The sequence below is a fragment of the Hyla sarda genome, chromosome 8 (genome assembly GCF_029499605.1).
Source record: "Hyla sarda isolate aHylSar1 chromosome 8, aHylSar1.hap1, whole genome shotgun sequence".
In the NCBI taxonomy this organism is placed as follows: Eukaryota; Metazoa; Chordata; class Amphibia; order Anura; family Hylidae; genus Hyla; species Hyla sarda.
Genome location: NC_079196.1, coordinates 221,829,617 through 221,852,301, shown reverse-complemented (window position 1 = coordinate 221,852,301; position 22,685 = coordinate 221,829,617). Strand labels below are relative to the sequence as shown.

The 22,685-nt window shown below is 41.8% G+C and overlaps 1 protein-coding gene and 1 long non-coding RNA gene across 2 annotated transcripts; one reads left to right on the top strand and one right to left on the bottom strand.

The window, feature by feature from the left end:
* Positions 1–4,674: 4,674 nt before the first annotated feature.
* On the top strand, positions 4,675–11,931 carry LOC130284662 (uncharacterized). The gene is made up of 3 exons (XR_008847112.1): positions 4,675–5,278; positions 6,494–6,839; positions 11,641–11,931. It is a non-coding gene; the product is annotated as an uncharacterized LOC130284662 (long non-coding RNA).
* Positions 11,932–19,540: 7,609 nt separating this feature from the next.
* On the bottom strand, positions 19,541–20,305 carry LOC130285338 (olfactory receptor 24-like). The gene has a single exon (XM_056536696.1). The coding sequence runs from the start codon at positions 20,303–20,305 to the stop codon at positions 19,541–19,543; it is 765 nt and encodes a 254-aa protein (XP_056392671.1).
* Positions 20,306–22,685: the final 2,380 nt, after the last annotated feature.

Below are 22,685 nucleotides of genomic sequence, written 5' to 3'. Positions count from 1 at the left end.
GGGGATGGACCCACTGGCAGAGCAGCCCCAATGCCACTCAAACAAGTCCCAGGGCCACGCCTCCTCACAGACACGGCGTCATGGCAGCAATGGACGCCACACAGCACCGCACCAGTGTGAACAAATGTAAAAAGCTCACTCGCCATGTGCTCCCAGCCAGAGACAGTGACGCTGCCAGAAAAGAATAGGACGATAATGCAGCTTCCTGCTAATTTACATAGGCCTGGGCTGAGAGGGAGGGGCAGAGTGCTGACCAAATGAAAACAAAAAAAGACGGATAGAAAACACAATGTGAATTCAACTGGAGAAAAAAAACAGACATGATTGCACATCCACAACATGCACTTGATCTAATGCTTCTCAGCAAAATTTATTAACCCCTTAAGGATCAAGCATTTTTTCAGATTTTGCACTTTTTTTTTCCTCCTTACATTTTAAATATCATAACGCTTTCAATTTGGCACCTAAAAATTCATATGAATGCTTTTTTTTTTTTTTTTGCGCCTCCAATTCTACTTTGTAATGACACCAGTCATTTTATCCAAAAATCTGTAGCGAAACGGAAAAAAAAATCATTGTGCGACAAAATTGAAGAAAAAATGCCATTTTGGAACTTTTGGGGACTTCCGTTTCTACGCAGTACATTTTTTTTTTGTAAAAATGACACCTTATCTTTATTCTTTAGGTCCATAAGATTAAAATGATACCCTACTTATATAGGTTTGATTTTGTCGTACTTCTGTAAAAAATCATAACTACATGCATGAAAATTAATATGTTTAAAATTGTCATCTTCTGACCACTATAATTTTTTCATTTTTCCACGAACGGGGCAGTATGAGGGCTAATTTTTTTGCCCCATGATCTGAAGTTTTTATCGGTACCATTTTTGTTTTGATGGGACTTTTTGATCGCTTTTTATTCATTTTTTTATGGTAGAAAAAGTGACCAAAAATACGCTATTTTGGAGTTTGGAATTTTTTGCGCAAACGCCATTGACTGTGCATTTTAATTAATGATATATGTTTATGGTTCAGACATTTACACACGCGGCGATACCACATATGTTTGTTTTTAATTTTATTTACACACTTTTTTTTATGAGAAAAGGGGGAGGGGTGATTCAGATTTTTATTAGGGAAGGGGTTAAATCACATTAACTTTAAAAAAAAACATTTTTTATGCAGTGCTATAGCCCCCTCTAGGGGCTGTAACATTGCATACACTGATTGCAGGCACTGTTCAATGCATTGCCATAGGAATGCATTGATCAGTGTTTTCTGCGCTTGATTGCTCGAGCCTGGATTTCAGGCTTAGATCAATCAAACGCTGATCGGACAGCTGTGAAGAAGGTAAGACACCTCTCGCTGTCCTCTCAGCTGTTCGGGACACCGCGATTTCACCGTGGCGGTCCCAAACAGCTCCGCTGAGCTAACCCGCAGTGAATTCTCCTGTTTTAGACGCTCTGATCAACTTTGATCGCAGCGTCTAAAGGGTTAATACCGGACACCAGCCCGATCAGCGATGTCCGGTATTAGCCGTGGGTTCCCACAGATACGAAGTGTGCTCAGCTTCTGAGCGCGTTTCACAGATCGGGAGCTGGCCACAGGACGTAAATATATGTCCGTGGTCGTTGAGGGGTTAAACGAACAGGTTGTTAGTGTACTTTATGATCATGAAGTGCAAGCCCGCTAGCCACGTTACGGCCACCTGTAAGTAGCGGGTCCTTAACATTCCTAGCATGCACTGAGTGGAGACCACCACCTCCCCAATACTAGTGCCCACAGGGGGATGGACCCACTGGCAGAGCAGCCCCAATGCCACTCAAACCAGTCCCAGGGCCGTGCCTTCCCACAGACACGGCGTCGGGGCAGCATTCATTGCTGCCTCGACGCCGTGTCTGTGGGAAGGCACGGCCCTGGGACTGGTTTGAGTGGCATTGGGGCTGCTCTGCCAGTGGGTCCATCCCCCTGTGGGCACTGGTGTTGGGGAGGTGGTGGTCTCCATTCAGTGCATGCTAGGAATGTTAGGGACCTGCTACTTACAGGTGGCCGTGATGTGGCTAGCGGGCTTGCACTTCATGATCATAAAGTACACTAACAACCTGTTCAGTGTGAACTGATGTAAAAAGCTCACTCGCCATGTGCTCCCAGCCAGAGACTGGGAGGCTGCCAGAAAAGAATGGGGCCCTAATTCAGCTTCCTGCTAATTTATATAGGCCTGGGCTGAGGGGAGGGGCAGAGTGCTGACCAAGTGAAAACAAAAAAAGAGGGGGATAGAAAACAAAATGGGGGAGATTTATCAAAACCTGTCCAGAGGAAAAGTTGCCCAGTTGCCCATAGCAACCAGATTGCCTCTTCCATTTTTACCAAGGCCTCTGAAAAATGAAGGAAGCTATCTGATTGGTTGCTATTGGCAACTTTTCCTCTGGACAGGCTTTGATAAATCTCCCCCAATGTGAATTCAACTTGAGAAAAAAAAACAGGCATGGTCGCACATCCACAACATTCACCTTGATCTAATGCTTCTCAGCAACATTTATTAAACTGACAGATTGTTAGTGTACTTTATGATCATGAAGTGCAAACCCACTAGCCACGTCATGGCCACCTTTAAGAAGCGGGTCCCTAACATCCCTAGCATAAAATGGTGCAGCACCGTCCCAACTCCAGTACCCGTGGAATTGTTTGAGTGGCATTGGGGCTGCTCTGCCAGTTGTTACGCCGAGCGATCCGGGTCCCTGCTCCTCCCCGGAGCGCTCGCTGCGTTCCTCTCTCTGCAGCGCCCCGGTCAGACCCGCTGACTGGGAGCACTGCACTGACATTGCCGGCGGGGATGCGATTCGCATAGCGGGACGCGCCCGCTCGCGAATCGCATCCCAAGTCACTTACCTGTCCCGGCCCCCGGCTGTCATGTCCTGGCGCGTGCGGCTCCGCTCCTTAGGGCGCGCGCGCGCCAGCTCTCTAAGATTTAAAGGGCCAGTGCACCAATGATTGGTGCCTGGCCCAATTAGCCTAATTAGCTTCCACCTGCTCCCTGGCTATAATACCTCACTTCCCCTGCACTCCCTTGCCGGATCTTGTTGCCTTGTGCCAGTGAAAGCGTTTAGTGTTGTCCAAAGCCTGTGTTTCCAGATCTCCTGCTATCCATATTGACTACGAACCTTGCCGCCTGCCCCGACCTTCTGCTACGTCTGACCTTGTCTCTGCCTAGTCCTTCTGTCCCACGCCTTCTCAGCAGTCAGCGAGGTTGAGCCGTTGCTACTGCATACGACCTGGTTGCTACCGCCACAGCAAGACCATCCCGCTTTGCGGCGGGCTCTGGTCAATACCAGTAGCATCTTAGAACCGGTCCACCGGCACGGTCCACGCCAATCCCTCGCTGACACAGAGGATCCACAACCAGCTAGCCGAATCGTGACACCAGTGGGTTGTTCCCCCCTGTGGGCACTGGTGTTGGGGCAGTGGTGGTCGCCGCTCAGTGCTGCGCCATTTTATGCTAGGGATGTTAGGCACCCGCTACTTACTGGTGGCTGTGATGTGGCTAGTGGGCGTGCATTTCATGATCATAAAGTACACTAACGACCTGTTAGTTTAATAAATGTTGCTGAGAAGCATTAGATCAAGGTGCATGTTGTAGATGTGCGACCATGTCTGTTTTTTTTCTCTTGTTGAATTCACATTGTGTTTTCTATCCCCCTCTTTGTTTTCACTTGGTCAGCACTCTGCCCCTTCCCCTCAGCCCAGGCCTATATAAATTAGCAGGAAGCTGCATTAGGGCCCTATTCTTTTCTTTCAGCCTCTGAGTCTCTGGCTGGGAGCACATGGTGAGTGAGCTTTTTACATCTGTTCACATTGGTGCGGTGCTGTGTGGCATCCATTGCTGCCCCGGCACGTGTCTCTGGGGAGGTGTGGTCCAGGGACTGGTTTGAGTGGCATTGGGGCTGCTCTGCCAGTGGGTCGTTCCCCCTGTGGGCACAGGTGTTGCAGCAGTGATGGTCGCTGCTCAGTGCTGCGCCATTTTATGCTAGGGATGTTAGGGACCCCCTACTTACAGGTGGCCATGATGTGGCTAGTGGGCTTGCACGTCATGATCATAAAGTACACTTATCACCTGTTAGTTTAATAAATGTTGCTGAGAAGCATTAGATCAAGGTGCATGTTGTGGATGCGTTACCATGTCTGTTTTTTTCTCTAGTTGAATTCACTTTCTTCTGAAAAAGTTTAGTCAGTTGGTGACCAAGAAAGTCTTAAAGTGGTCACATATTTCTACCTTATTCTTCTCTTGGTGTCTGTACAGTGGCAGGAAAAAGAAGATGCCTTCAGATTTTTTCCGTCCCCCTACCTGTACTCTGGACAGCATAGAGGTAAGCATCTATGTTGCTCTGTAGAGGAGCAGGGACTCTTGTCTTTGATAGGAGTTACTGCTCCTGTACATTGTTTGGGAAATTTCAGGACAATTGTGGCTCTTCCATATCTGAAATGGGATCTCAATCTGAAACATTCTCTGAAGTGGACTGGTATGTGTGGAATCTCACTCATTTTCTAGTCAGAAGGTTCCATCACATGTCCAATGACTTCTTCATAAACTAAGAATATACTCTTAGGGTTGACTGTCTTCTCATTCGACCTGGCACCCCAGTAGTTTCAGTAGAGCCCTCTTTACGTCTTTATTCCTCACACTGTATATCAGAGGGTTTAACATGGGAGTAATGATTAAGTACAGAATAGAAAATGTCATTTCAAAGACCCGAGGATCTTTTAATGGTGGTGTTAGATATGAGGAAGTCCAAGTGCCATAGAACATGGTGAGGACTATGAGGTGGGACGAGCAGGTGTGGAAAGCCTTTCTTCTTCCTTCACTAGACTTAATATGTAAAATTACAATAATGACTTTAATATAAGATATTATACTGCACAAAAAAGGGCAGAGGCCGAACATTACAGCTTCCATGTAGGAAAATAGCTGGAAACTAGCATTGGGGCAGGAAATTTTGGCAAAAGCTTTGAATTCACAGTAGAACTGTGGAATCGTGTTGGAATAACACACCTTTATATTAGATGCAGTCAATGTCAAAAAAATTGAATTGAAAAATCCAGTGGCCCAGACAACTACCAAGAACAGGACACATTTCTTCTTACTCAACATGCGATGATAATGTAAAGGGTTACAGATGGCGACATATCGATCATAAGCCATGACGAAGAGCAAGAGGTCCTCTACAGTAGCCACATGGCTGAAGAAGTACATCTGGGTGAAGCATTGAGTGAACGACAAGGTATAGTCACCAGTTAGGAACATGTCTACCAACTTAGGGACTGTAAAAGTTGTATATGAAATGTCAACAATGGATAAATTGCACAGGAATATATACATGGGCGTGTGTAAGTGCTGATCACTATATACTACTGTAATGGTGACTGAATTAGCAAGTACTCCAGTCAGGTATATAAGTACGAAGAAAAAAGATAAAAACGGCTTATTCTCCTCCTCGGTAGTAAAGGTCAAGAAAAAGAACTGATATGTGTAATTCTCCATAAGGTTTCTCTATAAGAAACAGACATGTATATACCATATAAATATCTAATACGTTTTTGCTTCAGACCTCGACTTAGCTGAAGATTCATAATGCTAAATAATAAGGTTAAAGAAAGACAAGTCCAATCATTTTATTTCCACATTGTGTTTATCCAGAATAAGGGCAAATAGAATTATTCATTACCAAAACTGAGTATACATATTTGGTTCAAATTGGCCAAATACAGTGATTTTGAAGGATTTTAGCTAATAGGTTTAAATGCATGGGGCCTGACAGTAACTCGATATATGTAATCAATAAAAAGGAGGATTAGCTATATTAGGTATCTAACCTTTAGTCCTCTAATAGCTGAGATGTTGCCAGGTGTCACTTTTTCCTCTCCAAATTGAAATAAACATGAAAGTTGATAGAAAAAGCTTTAAAGGGGTATTCCGGGCAAAAACATTTTATCCCCTATGCAAAGAATAGGGGATAAGATGTCTGATGGCGGGGGGCCCGCTGCTGAGACCCCCCCCGTGATCTCCCTACAACACCCGCATTCTATGCGGGTGCTGCATCTCCAGTTTCGGAAACCTCCGGGTTTCCGGGACTGGGGACGTGACGTCACGCGTGACGTCACGTCCCCAGTCCCGGAAACCCGGAGGTTTCCGAAACTGGAGATGCAGCACCCGCATAGAATACGGGTGCTGCAGGGAGATAGCGGGGGCTCTCAGCAGCAGGCCCCCCGCCATCAGACATGTTATCCCCTATTCTTTGCATAGGGGATAAAATGTTTTTGCCCAGAATACCCCTTTATGGAAACAAGCCAACAACTATTTATTGTTTGGGGACAGTTCAACATTATTTTTATATATAAACAACTGTCTTGACAAAAGATTGACCAGCATTGTGTCACGTTGGGCAGAGATAAGTGCAGCCCAGAACTGACTCACATCTTCTATCCTTGCCTTTCAGGTGCCTACCTCCTTAATAGGGTAACCTGGACCACGGTGCTATTTCCTCTTCTACTAAGGTACAGAGCGTAGTGAAGTCAAAGTAACAAACAAAAACAGCCCGGAAGTCAGAGAGATGGTCAGGGCACAAAAGGGTTAGCCAACAAGAGCACAGCAAAAAGACAGACGAGGAAAGTACATACAAACCTATAATCACAGTCAAACAAGTCAAGTTGGTAATGGAGAGAACGTTGCAGAACAGATACAGTAAGAAATAGTGGAGTCAAAGAACAAACCAAGAAAATATAGAGATACACAGGATATAGCAAATACCAGAGACAGGGACAAGGAAGAATCCTTTATCTCAGGTAAGTGTCTGGAAGCAGAGAATTGTTCAAATAGACCAGTTCAGCAGAGTGTGGTCGCTAAGGCCAGACACAATAGATAAAGACACAACTATTCCACATTATAGAAGAGGCATTATATTTGTTTTGTAACATGGGATAGCACAGGTTTCACCATGGGTTAATTTTGAGCATCTGTTAAAGGGGTACTCCGCCCCTAGACATCTTATCCTCTATCCAAAGGATAGGGGATAAGATGTCAGATCGCCGGGTCCCGCTGCTGGGGACCCCGGGATCGCTGCTGCAGCACCCCGCTATCATTACAGCACAGAGCGAGTTCGCTCTGCACGTAATGACGCGCAATACAGGGGCCGGAGCATCGTTACGTCACGGCTCCGCCCCCTCGTGACGTCACGGCCCGCCCCTGTCAATACAAGTCTATGGGAGGGGGTGCGGCGGTCGTCACGCCCCCTGCCATAGACTTGCATTAAGGGGACGGGCCGTTATGTCACGAGGGGCGGAGCCATGACGTCACGCGGCTCCGTCCCCTGTATCGCCCGTCATTACGCACAGAGGTCTGTGCTGTAATGATAGCGCGGTGCCGCAGCGGGGATCCCGGGGATCCCCAGCAGCGGCACCGCAGCGATCTGACTATCCTTTGGATAGGGGATAAGATGTCTAGGGGCGGAGTACCCCTTTAAACTTTACACCTTCCTTTTAAACAGTTTTTGCAAATGGTTTGTTTAAACACAGTTGTTTGTTATACATTAACAGATGGAAAGATTATTACAAGGAGTGCTACAACTATAGATGCCTCCATCACAACACATTTAAACCCGGCAGAAGCTTAAAGTGGTACTCTGTGGAAAACTTTTTTTTATCTTTAAATCAACGTGTGCCAGAAAGTTAAACAGATTTGTAAATTACTTAATTTGTAAAAATCTTAATCCTTCCAGTACTTTTTGGGGGCTGTATACTACGGAAGAAATGCTTTTCTATTTGGATTACTCTGATGTCACGACCACAGTGCTCTCTGCTGACACCTCTGTCCATTTTTGGAACTGTCCAGAACAGGAGAAAATCCCCATAGCAAACATATGCTGCTCTGGACAGTTCCTAAAATGGACAGAGGTGTCAGCAGAGAGCACTGTGGTCGTGACAACAGAGAAATCCTAAAAGAAAAGCATTTCCTCTGTAGTATACAGCCCATAAAATGTATTGGAAAGATTAAGATTTTTTTTTAATAGAAGTAATTTACAAATCTGTTTAACTTTCTGGCACCAGTTGATTTAAAAAAAAAAAAAAAAGTTTCCACAGGAGTTCCCCTTTAACAATGAAAAGAAAATTTCTGAGAGCTTTACAAAAAACAAATATCTGATTTGCTAAACCAAATTATAAATATATGAAAAAATAGGGATGTGCAAAGCTCCCAGCAAAAGTGTACGAGGTTAACTGAGATATTCTCACATCCAGGGCGAATCAGAAAGTGCAAAATATAGAAAAATGGGTTACTCAGTGCTCAGCTCACTAACCACAAAAAAGGATGTATGATGGCTTATTGGTTCAAATGGAAAAAAATCTAGATTTCCAGACCAAATACTTAAACAATATAAAATGTATTACACTATAGATCAATAATAATAGAAACAGCCGCAGGGCCATATGGCTGTGCAAGTGATGAAACGAAATAATAAATGTAAAAATAACATATAAAAGTACTGGTAGACCGTGATATCGTGGATAGAAATAAAATATGGCTGTCACAGATATATATGCCCTTGAGGAGTAATAGGAAATAATGCACATTCAAATAATATGTATAGTAAATATAGGTCCAGATATCAACCTGTAAATAAAATGGGCAACAGATTCAAGGGTATGTATAATGAATAATGTAAGTCCCAATATCAACCTGTGAATGAAGTAAGCAATAGATAGTTGGTGGAAAATAACAGTCTGAGTTTTTTCTGTTGTAGTAGTTTCCACCAGTCCTAGAACTGTTATTTTCCACCAACTATCTATTGCTTACTTCATTCACAGGTTGATATTTGGACTTACATTATTCATTATACATACCATTGAATCTGTGAATTCGGATAGAAAAACAGACATGGTGCACATCTACAATCTTGTATAATGATCTGATTGCTTCTCAGCATAATATCAAAAACGAACAGGTTGTTAGTATACATTCTTGATCAAAAAGTACAAGCCCACTCGCCACGTCAAGGCCACCTATTTAGAGTGGGTCCCTAATGTCCCTAGCATAAAATGGCGTAGCACTGGGCGGCGACCACCACCGCCGCGACACCAGTGCCCACGGGGGGGAAACGACCCACTGGCAGAGCGGCCCCAATGCCACTCAAACCAGTCTATGGGTCGCACCTCCCCGCAGACACGGCACCACGGCAGCAACGGACGCCGCACAGCACCACACCAGTGTGAACAAGGTCCAATAGCTCACTTACCATGCTTTCCCAGTCAGTCTGGGAGGCTGCTAGGAAAGAAATGGCCCTTGTGTAGCTAAATACTACTATATAGGGTTGGGCTGAGGGGGTGGGGAAGAGTGCAGCACATGTTCAAAAAAAAAAAAAAAGGAGGGGATAGAAAACAGAGTGTGAATTCAGGTAGAAAACAGACATGGTGCACATCTACAATCTTGTATAATGATCTGATTGCTTCTCAGCATAATATCAAAAACTAACAGGTTGTTAGTATACATTTTTAGTACAAGTACAAGCCCACTCGCCACGTCAAGGCCACCTATTCAGAGTGGGTCCCTACCATTGAATCTATTGCCCATTTTATTTACAGGTTGATATCTGGACCTATATTTACTATACATGTTATTTGAATGGGCATTATTTCCTATTACTCCTCAAGGGCATATATATCTGTGACAGCCATATTTTATTTCTATGCACGATAGCACGGTCTACCAGTACTTTTCTACGTTATTTTTACATTTATTATTTTGTTTCATCACTTGCACAGCCATAGGGCCCTGCGGCTGTTGCTATTATTATTGATCTATAGTGTAATACATTTTATGTTGTTTAACCCCTTAAGGACGCAGGACGTAAATGTACGTCCTGGTGAGGTGGTACTTAACGCACCAGGACGTACATTTACGTCCTAAGCATAACCGCGGGCATCGGAGCGATGCCCGTGTCATGCGCGGCTGATCCCGGCTGCTGATCGCAGCCAGGGACCCGCCGGCAATGGCCGACGCCCGCGATCTCGCGGGCGTCCGCCATTAACCCCTCAGGTGCCGGGATCAATACAGATCCCGGCATCTGCGGCAGTTCGCGATTAAAATGAACGATCGGATCGCCCGCAGCGCTGCTGCGGGGATCCGATCATTCATAACGCCGCACGGAGGTCCCCTCACCTTCCTCCGTGCGGCTCCCGGCGTCTCCTGCTCTGGTCTGTGATCGAGCAGACCAGAGCAGGAGATGACCGAAAACACTGATCTGTTCTATGTCCTATACATAGAACAGATCAGTATTAGCAATCATGGTATTGCTATGAATAGTCCCCTATGGGGACTATTCAAGTGTAAAAAAAAAATGTAAAAAATGTAAAAGTAAAAGTAAAAAAAAAGTGAAAAATCCCCTCCCCCAATAAAAAAGTAAAACGTCCGTTTTTTCTTATTTTACCCCCAAAAAGCGTAAAAAACATTTTTATAGACATATTTGGTATCGCCGCGTGCGTAAATGTCCAAACTATTAAAATAAAATGTTAATGATCCCGTACGGTGAACGGCGTGAACGAAAAAAAATTAAAAAAGTCCAAAATTCCTACTTTTTTAATACATTTTATTAAAAAAAAAATTATAAAAAATGTATTAAAAGTTTTTTATATACAAATGTGGTATCAAAAAAAAGTACAGATCATGGCGCAAAAAATGAGCCCCCATCCCGCCGCTTATACGGAAAAATAAAAAAGTTATAGGTCATCAAAATAAAGGGATTATAAACGTACTAATTTGGTTAAAAAGTTTGTGATTTTTTTTAAGCGCAACAATAATATAAAAGTATATAATAATGGGTATCATTTTAATCGTATTGACCCTCAGAATAAAGAACACATGTCATTTTTACCATAAATTGTACGGCGTGAAAACAAAACCTTCCAAAATTAGCAAAATTGCGTTTTTCGTTTTAATTTCCCCACAAAAATAGTGTTTTTTGGTTGCGCCATACATTTTATGATATAATGAGTGATGTCATTACAAAGGACAACTGGTCGCGCAAAAAACAAGCCCTCATACTAGTCCGTGGATGAAAATATAAAAGAGTTATGATTTTTAGAAGGCGAGGAGGAAAAAATGAAAACGTAAAAATTTAATTGTCTGAGTCCTTAAGGCCAAAATGGGCTGAGTCCTTAAGGGGTTAAATATTTGGTCTGGAAATCTAGAATTTTTCCAAATATATACAAAGAAAAATCGGGTGACTCAGCATTAGGGTATGTTCACACAGGCGGATTTCTTTGCGGGTTACCCGCTGCGTATATGAAAGGGGGCGAGCTCTTCTTGGATGTCCACAGAAGATTTTCCGCTGGAGAATTTCCGCTGAGGACAGCCGAGAAGAGCCAGCCCCCTTTCAAATACGCAGTGGGAAACCCGCAAATAAATCCAACCATGTGAACGTACCCTTAAGTAGAGTCAATGCTTTATAAGGATACTAATCAATTCAATGAAAAATTATATTACTATTATTATTTGAAATAATGTTTAAAAATGTAAAACTATAAAAAATTATGATAATATTTATTAAATTGTAAGCCTTTAAACTTTTGTGTAATTTCCGATCTTTTACTACAGATATCTGCCCAATCAGGATCATCTTACCTCTGAGTGTAATTTGTTTTGGTTGAACTGAACTTATCCCATACGATAAAAATGTGGTCTATATATATTGTGTAGTGAACACCCAGCCCAGGTGCTATGGGATCAGCTGCTGGGACAAGAACCAACAATTGGTCAATTAAAATGTTGTCCCTAATGTCCTCTATAATTGTAAGAGAAGCTTGAGCTGTGTTTGTTTGTTATGGAAAAAATCTCTCCACTTTTCCCAATGTATAATTTGCACCATAAAATGCACTGCGTAAAAGCTAAACCCCCTAAAATTAGCAAATTGCTGTTTTCTTTTAAATTTTCGCTCACAAATAATCATTTTGGTTTTGCAATACATTTTATGGTAAAGTGAAATATTTCATTATAAAGTACAATTGGTGGCATCAAAAACAAGTCCTCACATGGGTCTGTAGGGGAAATATTAAAAAAAATAAAGAGTTATGGATTTTTAAATGGGAGGAGGAAAAAACAAATGCAAAAAAATGACTATGTCATTAAAGGGGTACTCTGCCCATAGACATCTTATCCCCTATCAAAGCGGCCACAATCTCCTTGCAGCGCCCATTTTTTTCCATATACTAGAATGTATGAGGCCAATTTTTTGCGTTGCGATCTGTAGTTTTTTTTATCGGTACCATTTCTGTTTTGATGGGTCTTTTTGATCGCATTTTTCTGATATATATGATGTGATTAAAAATCTGTATTTTTGGTGTTTGATACTTTTTTACGTTTACGTCGTTTGCCTTTCACATCCAAAATTTTTTATTTGTCGCACATCCAAAATTTGTAATTTGATCTATTTGCTTCTCAGCATAATTTCAAAAACTAACAGATTGTTATTATGCATTTTGATCAAAAAGTACAAGCCCTCTCGCCAGATCAAGGTCAACTATTCAGAGTGGGTCCCTAACCTAACACTGGCGTAGCTCCCTGCGGCGACCACTGCCCCGCCACACCAAGCCCACAGGGGGAATGACCCAGTGGTCAGGAAGCTCCATTGCTGCCTGACCAAGCCCTTGGCTTCAAGCCATACTGCCCCACAGACAGAGCATCACAGTAACAATGGCCGCCACAGATCACCAGGCAGCAGTGGGGCTGCTTCAAACTGCTTAAGGATTCAGGGCATACAGGTATGCCCTTTGTCCTTAAAGGGGTACTCCGCTGCTATGACTTTATCAATACATTTGCCCATTGTGTAAAGTTGTTTAACTCTCTAATATGCTTGCTGTGCCAATAATGCATATTATTTCCGTTATACTTACTGTTCCTATGTGCAGGAAGTAGTGTAGTTTTTTGGTGTTTCGTGACTGCTGACAACGTTTGCGGCCATGTTGTTGTCAGCCCGCCCTGCAGGGTCGGCGTTGACGTCCGCATTTCCCTCCTCCCTCGTCTGTAGTCAAGTCAAGTGCCGTAATTTCCCTCCTCCCGTGTCGTATTTCAAGGAAACAGTTTAGGGCCACATATGGGGTATTTCCGTACTTGGGAGAAATTGCACGTCAAATTTTGGGGGGCTTTTTCTCCTTTTACCCCTTATGCAAAGGAAAAGTTGAGGGCTACACCAGCCTGTTAGTGTAAAAAAATTAAAAATGTTACAATAACATGCTGGTGTTGCCCCAAACTTTTTATTTTCACAAGCAGTAAAAGGAAAAAAAGACCCCCAAAATTTGTAACGCAATTTCTCCTGAGTACAGAAATACCCCATATGTGGGCGTAAAATGCTCTGCGGGCGCACAACAAGGCTCAGGAGTGAGAGCGCACCATGTACATTTGAGGCCTAAATTGGTGATTTGCACAGGGGTGGCTAATTTTACAGCGATTCTGACATAAACGCAAAAACATAAATACCCACATGTGACCCCATTTTGGAAACTACACCCCTCACGGAACGTGACAAGTGGTATAGTGAGCATTAACACCCCACAGGTGTTTGATGCATTTTCATTAAATTTGGATGGGAAAATGAAAAAAAAATTTTTTTTCACTAAAATGCTGGTGTTAGGAAAAAAGCCCCCCAAAATTTGTAACCCCATTTCTTCTGAGTAAGAAAATACCCCATATGTGGATGTAAAGTGCTCTGCTGGCGCACTACAATGCTCAGAAGAGAAGGAGCGCTATTGGGATTTTGAAGAGAAAATTTGTCCGGAATTGAAGGCCACGTGTGATTACAAAGCCCCCATAGTGCCAGAACAATGGACGCCCCCACATGTGACCCCATTTTGGAAACTACACCCCTCATGTAATGTATTAAGGGGTGCAGTGAGCATTTACGCCCCACAGGTGTCTGACAGATTTTTGGAACAGTGGTCCGGGAAAATGAAAAATTTAATTTTTCATTTGCACAGCCCATTGTTCCAAAGATCTGTCAAACGCCAGTGGGGTGTAAATACTCACTGCACCCCTTATTAAATTCTGTGAAGGGTGTAGTTTCCAAAATGGGGTCACATGTGGGGGGGTCCACTGTTCTGGCACCACGGGGGGCTTTGTAAACGCACATGGCCCCTGACTACCATTCCAAACAAATTCTCTTTCCAAAAGCTCAATGGCGCTCCTCCTCTTCTGAGCATTGTAGTTCGCCAGCACAGCACTTGACGTCCACACATGGGGTATTTCCATACTCAGAAGAGATGGGGTTACAAATTTTGGGTGTCATTTTCTCCTATTACCCCTTGTAAAAATGTAAAATTTTGGGAAAAACCAGCATTTTAGTAAAAACTAATTTTTTTTATTTACACATCCAAATTTAACAAAAAGTCATCAAACACATGTGGGTAGTTAAGGCTCACTGTACTCCTTCTTACATTCCTTAAGGGGTGTAGTTTCCAAAATAGTATGCCATGTGGGTATTTTTTTTGCTGTTCTGGCTCCACAGGGGCTTCCTAAATGTGACATGCCCCCAAAAACCATTTCAGCAAAATTCACTCTCCAAAATCCCATTGTTGCTCCTTCCCTTCTGAGCCCTCTACTGCGCCCGCTGAACACTTGACATACACATATGAGGTATTTCCTTACTCGAGAGAAATTGGGTTACCAATTTTGGGGGGCTTTTTCTCCTATTATCACTTGTAAAAATAAAAAAACTGGGTCTTCAAAAACATGCGAGTGTAAAAAATGAAGATTTTGAATTTTCTCCTTCACTTTGCTGCTATTCCTGTGAAACACCTAAAGGCTTAACACACTTACTGAATGTCATTTTGGATACTTTGAGTGGTGTAGTTTTTATAATTGGGTCACTTGTGGGGTATTTGTAATATGAAGGCCCTTCAAATCCACTTCAAAACTGAACTGGTCCCTGAAAAATTCAGATTTTGAAAATCTTGTGAAAAATTGGACAATTGCTGCTGAACTTTGAAGCCCTCTGATGTCTTCCAAAAGTAAAAACATGTCAACTTTATGATGCAGATATAAAGTAGACATATTGTATATGTGAATCCATATATAATTTATTTGGAATGTCTATTTTCCTTTCAAGCAGAGAGCTTCAAAGCTAGAAAAATCAGATCTTTTGAATTTTTCACCAAGAAATGATGCAAGTATCGACGAAAATTTACCACTACCATAAAGTAGAATATGTCACGAAAAAACAATCTCAGAATCAAATTTATAAGTAAAAGCATCCCAGAGTTATTAATGCTTAAAGTGACAGTGGTCAGATTTGCAAAAAATGCTCCCGTCCTTAGTGTTATAATGTGCTCCGTCCCCAAGGGGTTAAAAGTTATGAAAGATTTAGAATAGGTAAGTCAAAGAAGAAACAAAGAGAATTTGAGAGGGTATGGGGTAAGTGGTAGTTTGGTTCTTTACAATTCTAAATAGGTATTGTCGTGGGGTATCCTCCAACTTGTTTATTTTTATATTAATTCCTTTGCTTCTGTTTTTTTTTCCACACAGGGAGGGGTGGAGGGTGGGTGGGATATGGAATATTTAATTGTGGATTAATTAATATTGTGTAAATATAAAATTTATAAATAAAAGAAGTTTAAAAAAAAAAACGTAGGAAGGGATTGCTAAAATTGAAAACAAATCTTTTCTCAAAGGTGGCCACATACACGTTGGAGAGGGTGCACGCCATCGGCCTGCCCATCGCAACTTCGCGTACTTGGGAGTACCATGTAGCATCAAATTGGAAAGTATTGCATGATAGTATAAGTTTCAATGCATCCCAGACGAAACTGATAAAATCGTCATTTTTTTCAGATTCTTTCAGAAGATCCCCTACACAAGCCACTCTCAAATTCTGGGGTCAATTCTGCTTGTGTAGAGGGATTCCACATCGATGGATGTGAGAAAGAACTTCTCGGGCCAGACCAAATCTACTACGGTATGTAAAAAATCACTTGTCCATTCTGCAACAATGGTCTCAGTAACCAGTCTATGTACTGGGAGATGGGTTCTGTTGCTGAACCCATCCCGGACACAATGGGGCATCTGGGAGGGGATACCAAAGTCTTGTGGACTTTGGGAAGAAAGTACCACTGTGCATATTTAGGATGAGTGGGAAGTAATATTGCAGCTGATTTTTCTGACAGTACGCCAATATTCGCATAGTGTCTGAAAAATTACCGCAATTTTTCAAGCAGCTTAGGTGTAGGGTTACACTGTAGTTTTTGGTACACAGAAATATTCCCCAATTGTCTCATGGCTTCACTGATATAATTGGACTTTGACATTAGGACCACGTTCCCCCCCCCCCTTGTCAGCTTTTTTTTATGATAATATTTTTAATCTTTTTAAGCTTACTTGATGCATTTATTTCTGCTGCTATTAGATTAGGGGGATCGGTGGGGTATATTAGTCCTCTCATATCTTCAAGGACCTTCATTTGAAACAAATCTATATTCGATCCGGACTGGGTTGGGGGGCAGAAGAAAGATTTTAGTCCTCCCCTAAAGTCCGGGACATGCAGGACATCTTCCGTGGGACTGATGGAGTATCCTTCTTCAAGAAGATCCACGAGAGCAAACAGGCAGTCCTTTTCTTTGGGACTTGCATCCAACAGTGCGCTGAAACCCAATGAACCAATAGTTACTGGTATTTCACCCTCTTTATGCAAAACTATGGAAATTTTGTTATTAAACATTTTTTTCAGATTTAGTTTTCTGGGAGTGGCTTGTGTAGTTGATCTTCTGAAAGAATCTGACAAAAGTGACAATTTTATCAGGTTCGTCTGTGACATATTGAAACTTATACTATCATGCAATACTTTCCAATTTGATGATACATGGTATTCCCAAGTCAGAGGAGTGGCAATGGGCACAACGGCCAACTTGTATGTGGCCACCTTTGAGAAAATATTTCTTTTCAATCCTAGCAATCCCTTCCTACGTTTCATCCACTGTTATTGCCGTTTCATTGATGATGTCTTCATCGTATGGACTGGCATGGAGGAGGGTTTCCTAGAATTTATTACACATCTAAATCATAATAACAACATGAATTAAAATTCACATCTAACATTAGCCCTAAACAACTCGACTTTCTTGATGTACAAATTAAAAACATTGATGGACATGTCAGCATATCAGGGTATCGAAAACCAACAGCCGGTAACGCTTTACTACAGCCGGTAACAGCTACCACCCAGTTCACACTAAGTCCTCTGTTCCCCATAGCCAATTTCTGCGGCTCACACGGATCAATGACAACGATTCCAATTTCAATAGACAAGCCAGAGATCTTTGTAATAGGTTCTGCAGCAGGGGATATCCTCCTGAAGTACTGAACCAAGCTCTCGCAAAAGCCCAATCACAGGATTATGTGTCATTAATCCATAGAAAACACCATTCCAATACTGAAAACAAGAAGAAAAAAGAACAATTCTCCTTTACTTTTCCCTTCAGTCCTATGGCTGAAAAAATAAAAAGTGTTATCACAAAACATTGGTCTATCATCCAAAATGACCCTGATTTGATTAACATTAGTGTGAACAGACCTCTAATTTCTGAAAAATTTTAAAATCTAGGAGATATTCTTTCACACAGTGAATTTTCTCAAAAAAAATTGTGCCAACTGGCTACCGCACCGAAAGGGAACTACAGGTGCGGTTCTTGCTCTTGGTGCCCGTTCATGCATACCCACAAATGTATATCCCTAGGTGTGATCAGTATTAATATAAAAGATTCTATTTGCTGCTGTACCAACTTCCTTGTCTTTGCCATCTTTTGCCCTTGCACCAAATTTTATATTGGTTGTACGATTAGAGCCCTACACACCCGGTTCAGAGAACATGTACATTCCATAAAAACAGGAAAAGGAACCCCAAGATTTATAGCTCATATTCAAGAACATCATAACAGTGACCATCGTTGCTTAAAATTTTGTGGCATTGAGAGAATATTTTGCAAGGATGGCATAGACAGAAGGAAGCTATTATTCCAACACGAGGCAAAGGGGGATACTTGAGACACAGGCTCTGGGAAACTTGGGCTTGAACGATAGATTGGGCCTAAGTTGTTTATTTAATATTGTTGCAAGAAAAGCAGACTAAGTACATGTTTTTAATTGTATTTTCACATTTTTGTATTTGTCCAAGCTATTGAGCAAATTGTACGTGCCTCCTCACCTGCGTCATGGAGCTAAGGGGTGTTAAACTCCTTGTGCACAGGTGAGAACTCGTAATCTGATGAAGCACTAGAGCAGTGTGAAACAGGCTGTTATTACCTAGTCTGTTGGTGGAGTCCATGTCCGGTCAGGCTGCAATTTCACCTACACGAAGAATAAAAGAAATCCTGCACTTTATGTCTCCTTCATCTTTTCATTACTATTGTGTTTATAATGTTTATTGCCTATAACCAATAAATCTGCATATTTTTTTTTATAATACCTGTGTATTTACGTCATCTAATGTCAAATAGAACCTAATATTTCTAAGAACTAATCAGCTTAGATGTTAATTGTATTGATTACATTTTTTATTTTTCATAATTCATATTTTAATGACCATATTTCATAATTTATAACTGAGTTGTGATATCCCATCAGCCATCATTCCCCCTCCTATACACATGAATGGAGTGGGCTTGGTGTGACGTCACATAAATGCTAAGAACTCCGGGGTGCCGGGCAGTAGATTGAGTGCAGCTCCAGCGGCCAGACCCCCCCCTGCATGATCAGGGGATATTATGTCTAGGGATTGAGTACCTCTTTAAAGGAAGTTTTTCAGAAGTTTTAGGCCATTATACAGAGATCAGGGGGAGGAGTCTCTGTACCCTTACCGTGTGTAACAAATACATTGTTATGGCTACCACCATGCCAAGTGTCCTGAGGGCTTGCTCTGTGAGATAGGGACCTAGAGTTCTCTGTGCTGTTTCACAGACCCCTCCCCTCATCTATGACAGCTCTAGTGTCCAATCAGGAAACCACTAAAGCTGCAATTATTGGAGGCGCTGTGGAAGCTCTCAATATTTAGTGCTCTGGGTACCTAATTTGAAGAGCAGATGGGCCAAGTGGATTTTATCTGCAGACACATTCTATGTTTCTAAGAGCACACCTCCAGGACACTTTCCGTGGTAGCAGCTGGGACCTCAAATAATGTTTTTCTCAACAGACGACCCCGACCTCTGTGTAGGACTGCCAGCGATTTTGATGACTTAATACTGCTGATAGATTCCCTTAAAGGGGTACTCTGGCCCTAAGACATCTTATCCCCTATCCAACAAAACTCCAGCCCCTTAGTCATGACCCTTCAGACACGGAGAGAACATCGCTTTGTGCAGCTACCATAGGTGGGTGTCTGCATGAGAGATTGAGTGAGTCCCCAGCGGCAGGACCCCATCGATCAGACATCTTATCCCCTATCCTTTGGATAGGGGATAAGATATCTTAGGGCCGGAGTACCCCTTTAAAGCTAAAACTAACTGTATACGTCTATAGATTAACCCTGCTCTCCTCTGACTTTGCACCCCATCAGCTTCAGTAGAGCCCTCCTTACATCTTTATTTCGTACACTGTATATTAGAGGGTTTAACATGGGAGTAATGGTTGAATACAGAATAGAAAGAGTCATTTCAAAGACCCGGGTATCTTTCATGGGTGGCATTATATACACGGACATCCAGGTGCCATAGAACATGCTGAGGACCATAAGGTGGGATGAACAAGTGGAGAAAGCCTTTCTTCTGCCATCACTAGACTTTATATGTAATATAACAATGATAACCTTAACATAAGATATTATACTGCATAGAAAAGGTCCAAAGCCAAATATTACAGCTTCCATGTAGCCAAATAACTGAAAAGCGGCATTGGGGCAGGAAATTTTGGCGAAAGCTTTGAATTCACAGAAGAATTGTGGGACTGCGTTAGAATATAGAGGGATATTAGATGAAGTTATTGTAGCGCAAGTTGAATTTATGCAACCACTGACCCAAGCAACTACCATCAACAGGACACAGATCTTCTTACTCAACATACGATGGTAATGTAGAGGGTTACAAATGGCGACATAGCGATCATAAGCCATGATGAACAGCAGAAGGTCCTCTGTAGTAGCCACATGTAGGAAGAAGTACATCTGGGTGAAGCATTGAGCGGAGGACAATGCATAGTCACCACTTAGGAACATGTAAATCAACTTAGGGACTGTGATGGTTGTGTAGCAAAGATCAACGATGGATAAATTACATAGAAATAGGTACATGGGGATGTGTAAGTGCTCTTCTCTATATATCACTATAATGGTGGCCGAATTAGCAAGAACTCCGGTGAGGTAAATTAAGACAAAGAAAAAAGATAAAAATGGCTTATTCTCCTCATGTGTCGTAAAGGTCAAAACAAATATATTAAATGTATAATTCTCCATCAGGATGGATCACACTGTAATACACAAGTAGCGGTTGTCTTAATATGTTCTCATAATGGTTATAAATTTAGTTTATTTTCTGTGAAAGGGCATTCAGAGAAGGCAATGTCAGGGACGACTCCTGGTGCATGTGGACCCTTAGACAACGGAGTCGAAGAGGACCAACTCTCTACCTCCCCCTATATGTAGAGAATGTTTTCCCAGAGTGCAATGGGCCTAGGAAAAATAATAGGAGAAACTTAGTGGTTCTGGGTATTATTGTTGACTTCCAGATGATAAGTATCTGTAGTGGCCATGATACAGTAAGACTGGAGAAATTAAATCAGCACTTGATGTAGCCCATAAAAAACGATCTTTATTGGATAAACCACGTAAAACATGGCTTCTGATGCATTTCAAACGTAACTTGCTCTTGGACATAAGCAAGCCATGGCTTTTATTGCTTATCCAACGAAGAACATCACTTTTTATGGAGAACAATGAGTGATAGCATTTGTCTTTGAGTTTGCCCCCACCAGCTGTCCCACTAACCCTATGCACCAACGCAGGATGAGTTCTATCGTATGGTGAATTGAATAGGACTAGTGCATGGAATTTGCCGGACGTGGTATGGTTGCCTCAGCATCCAGACAACCTGGTATGAGCAGCTTCTCTCCACACCGAACTGTGAAGAGCATGTGGGACGGCATCACTGGAGTCACCCTTTAAGAGTAGGTGCACACTCCTTCCAGCAGACCAGAGCAGAAGATCGCCGATAATACTGATCAGTGCTATGCCCTATGCAAAACCCTGAACAGTATTAGCAATCTGATGATTGCTCTAAATAGTACCCTATGCAGACAAAAAAAAAAGTGTCAAATAAATGTTAAAAAAGGGAAATTTGTTTTTGAAAAAGCCCCTCCCCCAATAAGGTTTTAAATCACCCCTTTTCCCCATTTTAAAACAAAAAAGCATAAAAAACGATAAATAATAAACATATTTGATATTGTCATGTGCGTAAATGTCCAAACTATAAAAATATAATGTTAATGATCCCCTACAGTGAACGGCGTCAACGTAAAAAAATAAAATACAATCCCAAATTTCAGCTTTTTTGTCACATCAAACTGCAAAAAAAATTTATAAAAAGCGATCAAAAAGTCACATATACAAAAGTGGTACTAAAACAAACTACAGGTCATGGCGCAATAAAATGAGCCCCCACACATCCCTGAATACGGGAAAATAAGAAAGTTAGAGGTGGTCAAAATGGAGCAGTTTTAAACCTACTGATTTTATAACAAACGTTTGAGATTTTTTTTTTAAAGCAGTGCAATAATAGAAATGTCCCATAGCAAACATATGCTGCTCTGGACAGTTCCTAAAATGGACAGAGATGTCAGGAAAGAGCACTGTGCTCCAAAAAGAAAATAATTTCCTCTGTAGTATTCAGCAGCTAATAAGTACTGGAAGGATTAAGATTTTTAATAGAAGTAATTTACAAATCTATTTAACTTTCTGGCACCAGTTGATTTAAAAAAAAAAAAAAAAAAAGTTTTCCACCGGAGTACCCCTTTAAGGTCAAAATGGTCTGTGTCCTTAAGGGGTTAAATATAACATTAAAAAATCCTCTGCATGTTCATCTAGTCTTAGTGTAGACTACAGGTCTATTCCCATGGCAGAATTTCCGCGTGTTGAATTCTGCTTGCGGAATTCCACCTCAAATAAAAGCCAATAGACTTCTATGGGATTCCGTACTCCCATTCACACTTCTGAACTTCCACACGCGGAAATTCAGAAGTGTGAATAGAAGGGCGGAATCCCATAGAAGTCTACTGGGCTTTTATCTGAGGCGGAATTCCACATGCGCAAATTCTGCTGTGTGAATAGTCATCAGTATAGGAAATCTCCATCTTACGGCTTAGTTCAGAGAATCCTACAATCTTTATCCCTTTAGGGCAAAATAAATATCAGCAGTTTGTTTCTTGTATATTTTGAGAACATGAAAATCTCCAAAGAACTCAAGGAATTGACGGTAAAACATAACATTGGTAGAGTTGGTTTCCTGGTCACATCCAGGCTCATGGTAGCAACTTATGACGGAAACGTAACCAAGATTATCCTAGACAGACCATGAGGATATCTGTAAGAAATGGTTGTAGCTGGTGATCAGATCATGGCAGATATCACATCAACCATCTACAATGGGAATAGTGATGAGATGGGACTGAAGTAGTGG

Coding starts and splice junctions, on each gene's coding strand:
- LOC130285338 (XM_056536696.1), bottom strand. CDS start 20,305: ATGTACCTATTTCTATGTAATTTATCCATCGTTGATCTTTGCTACACA.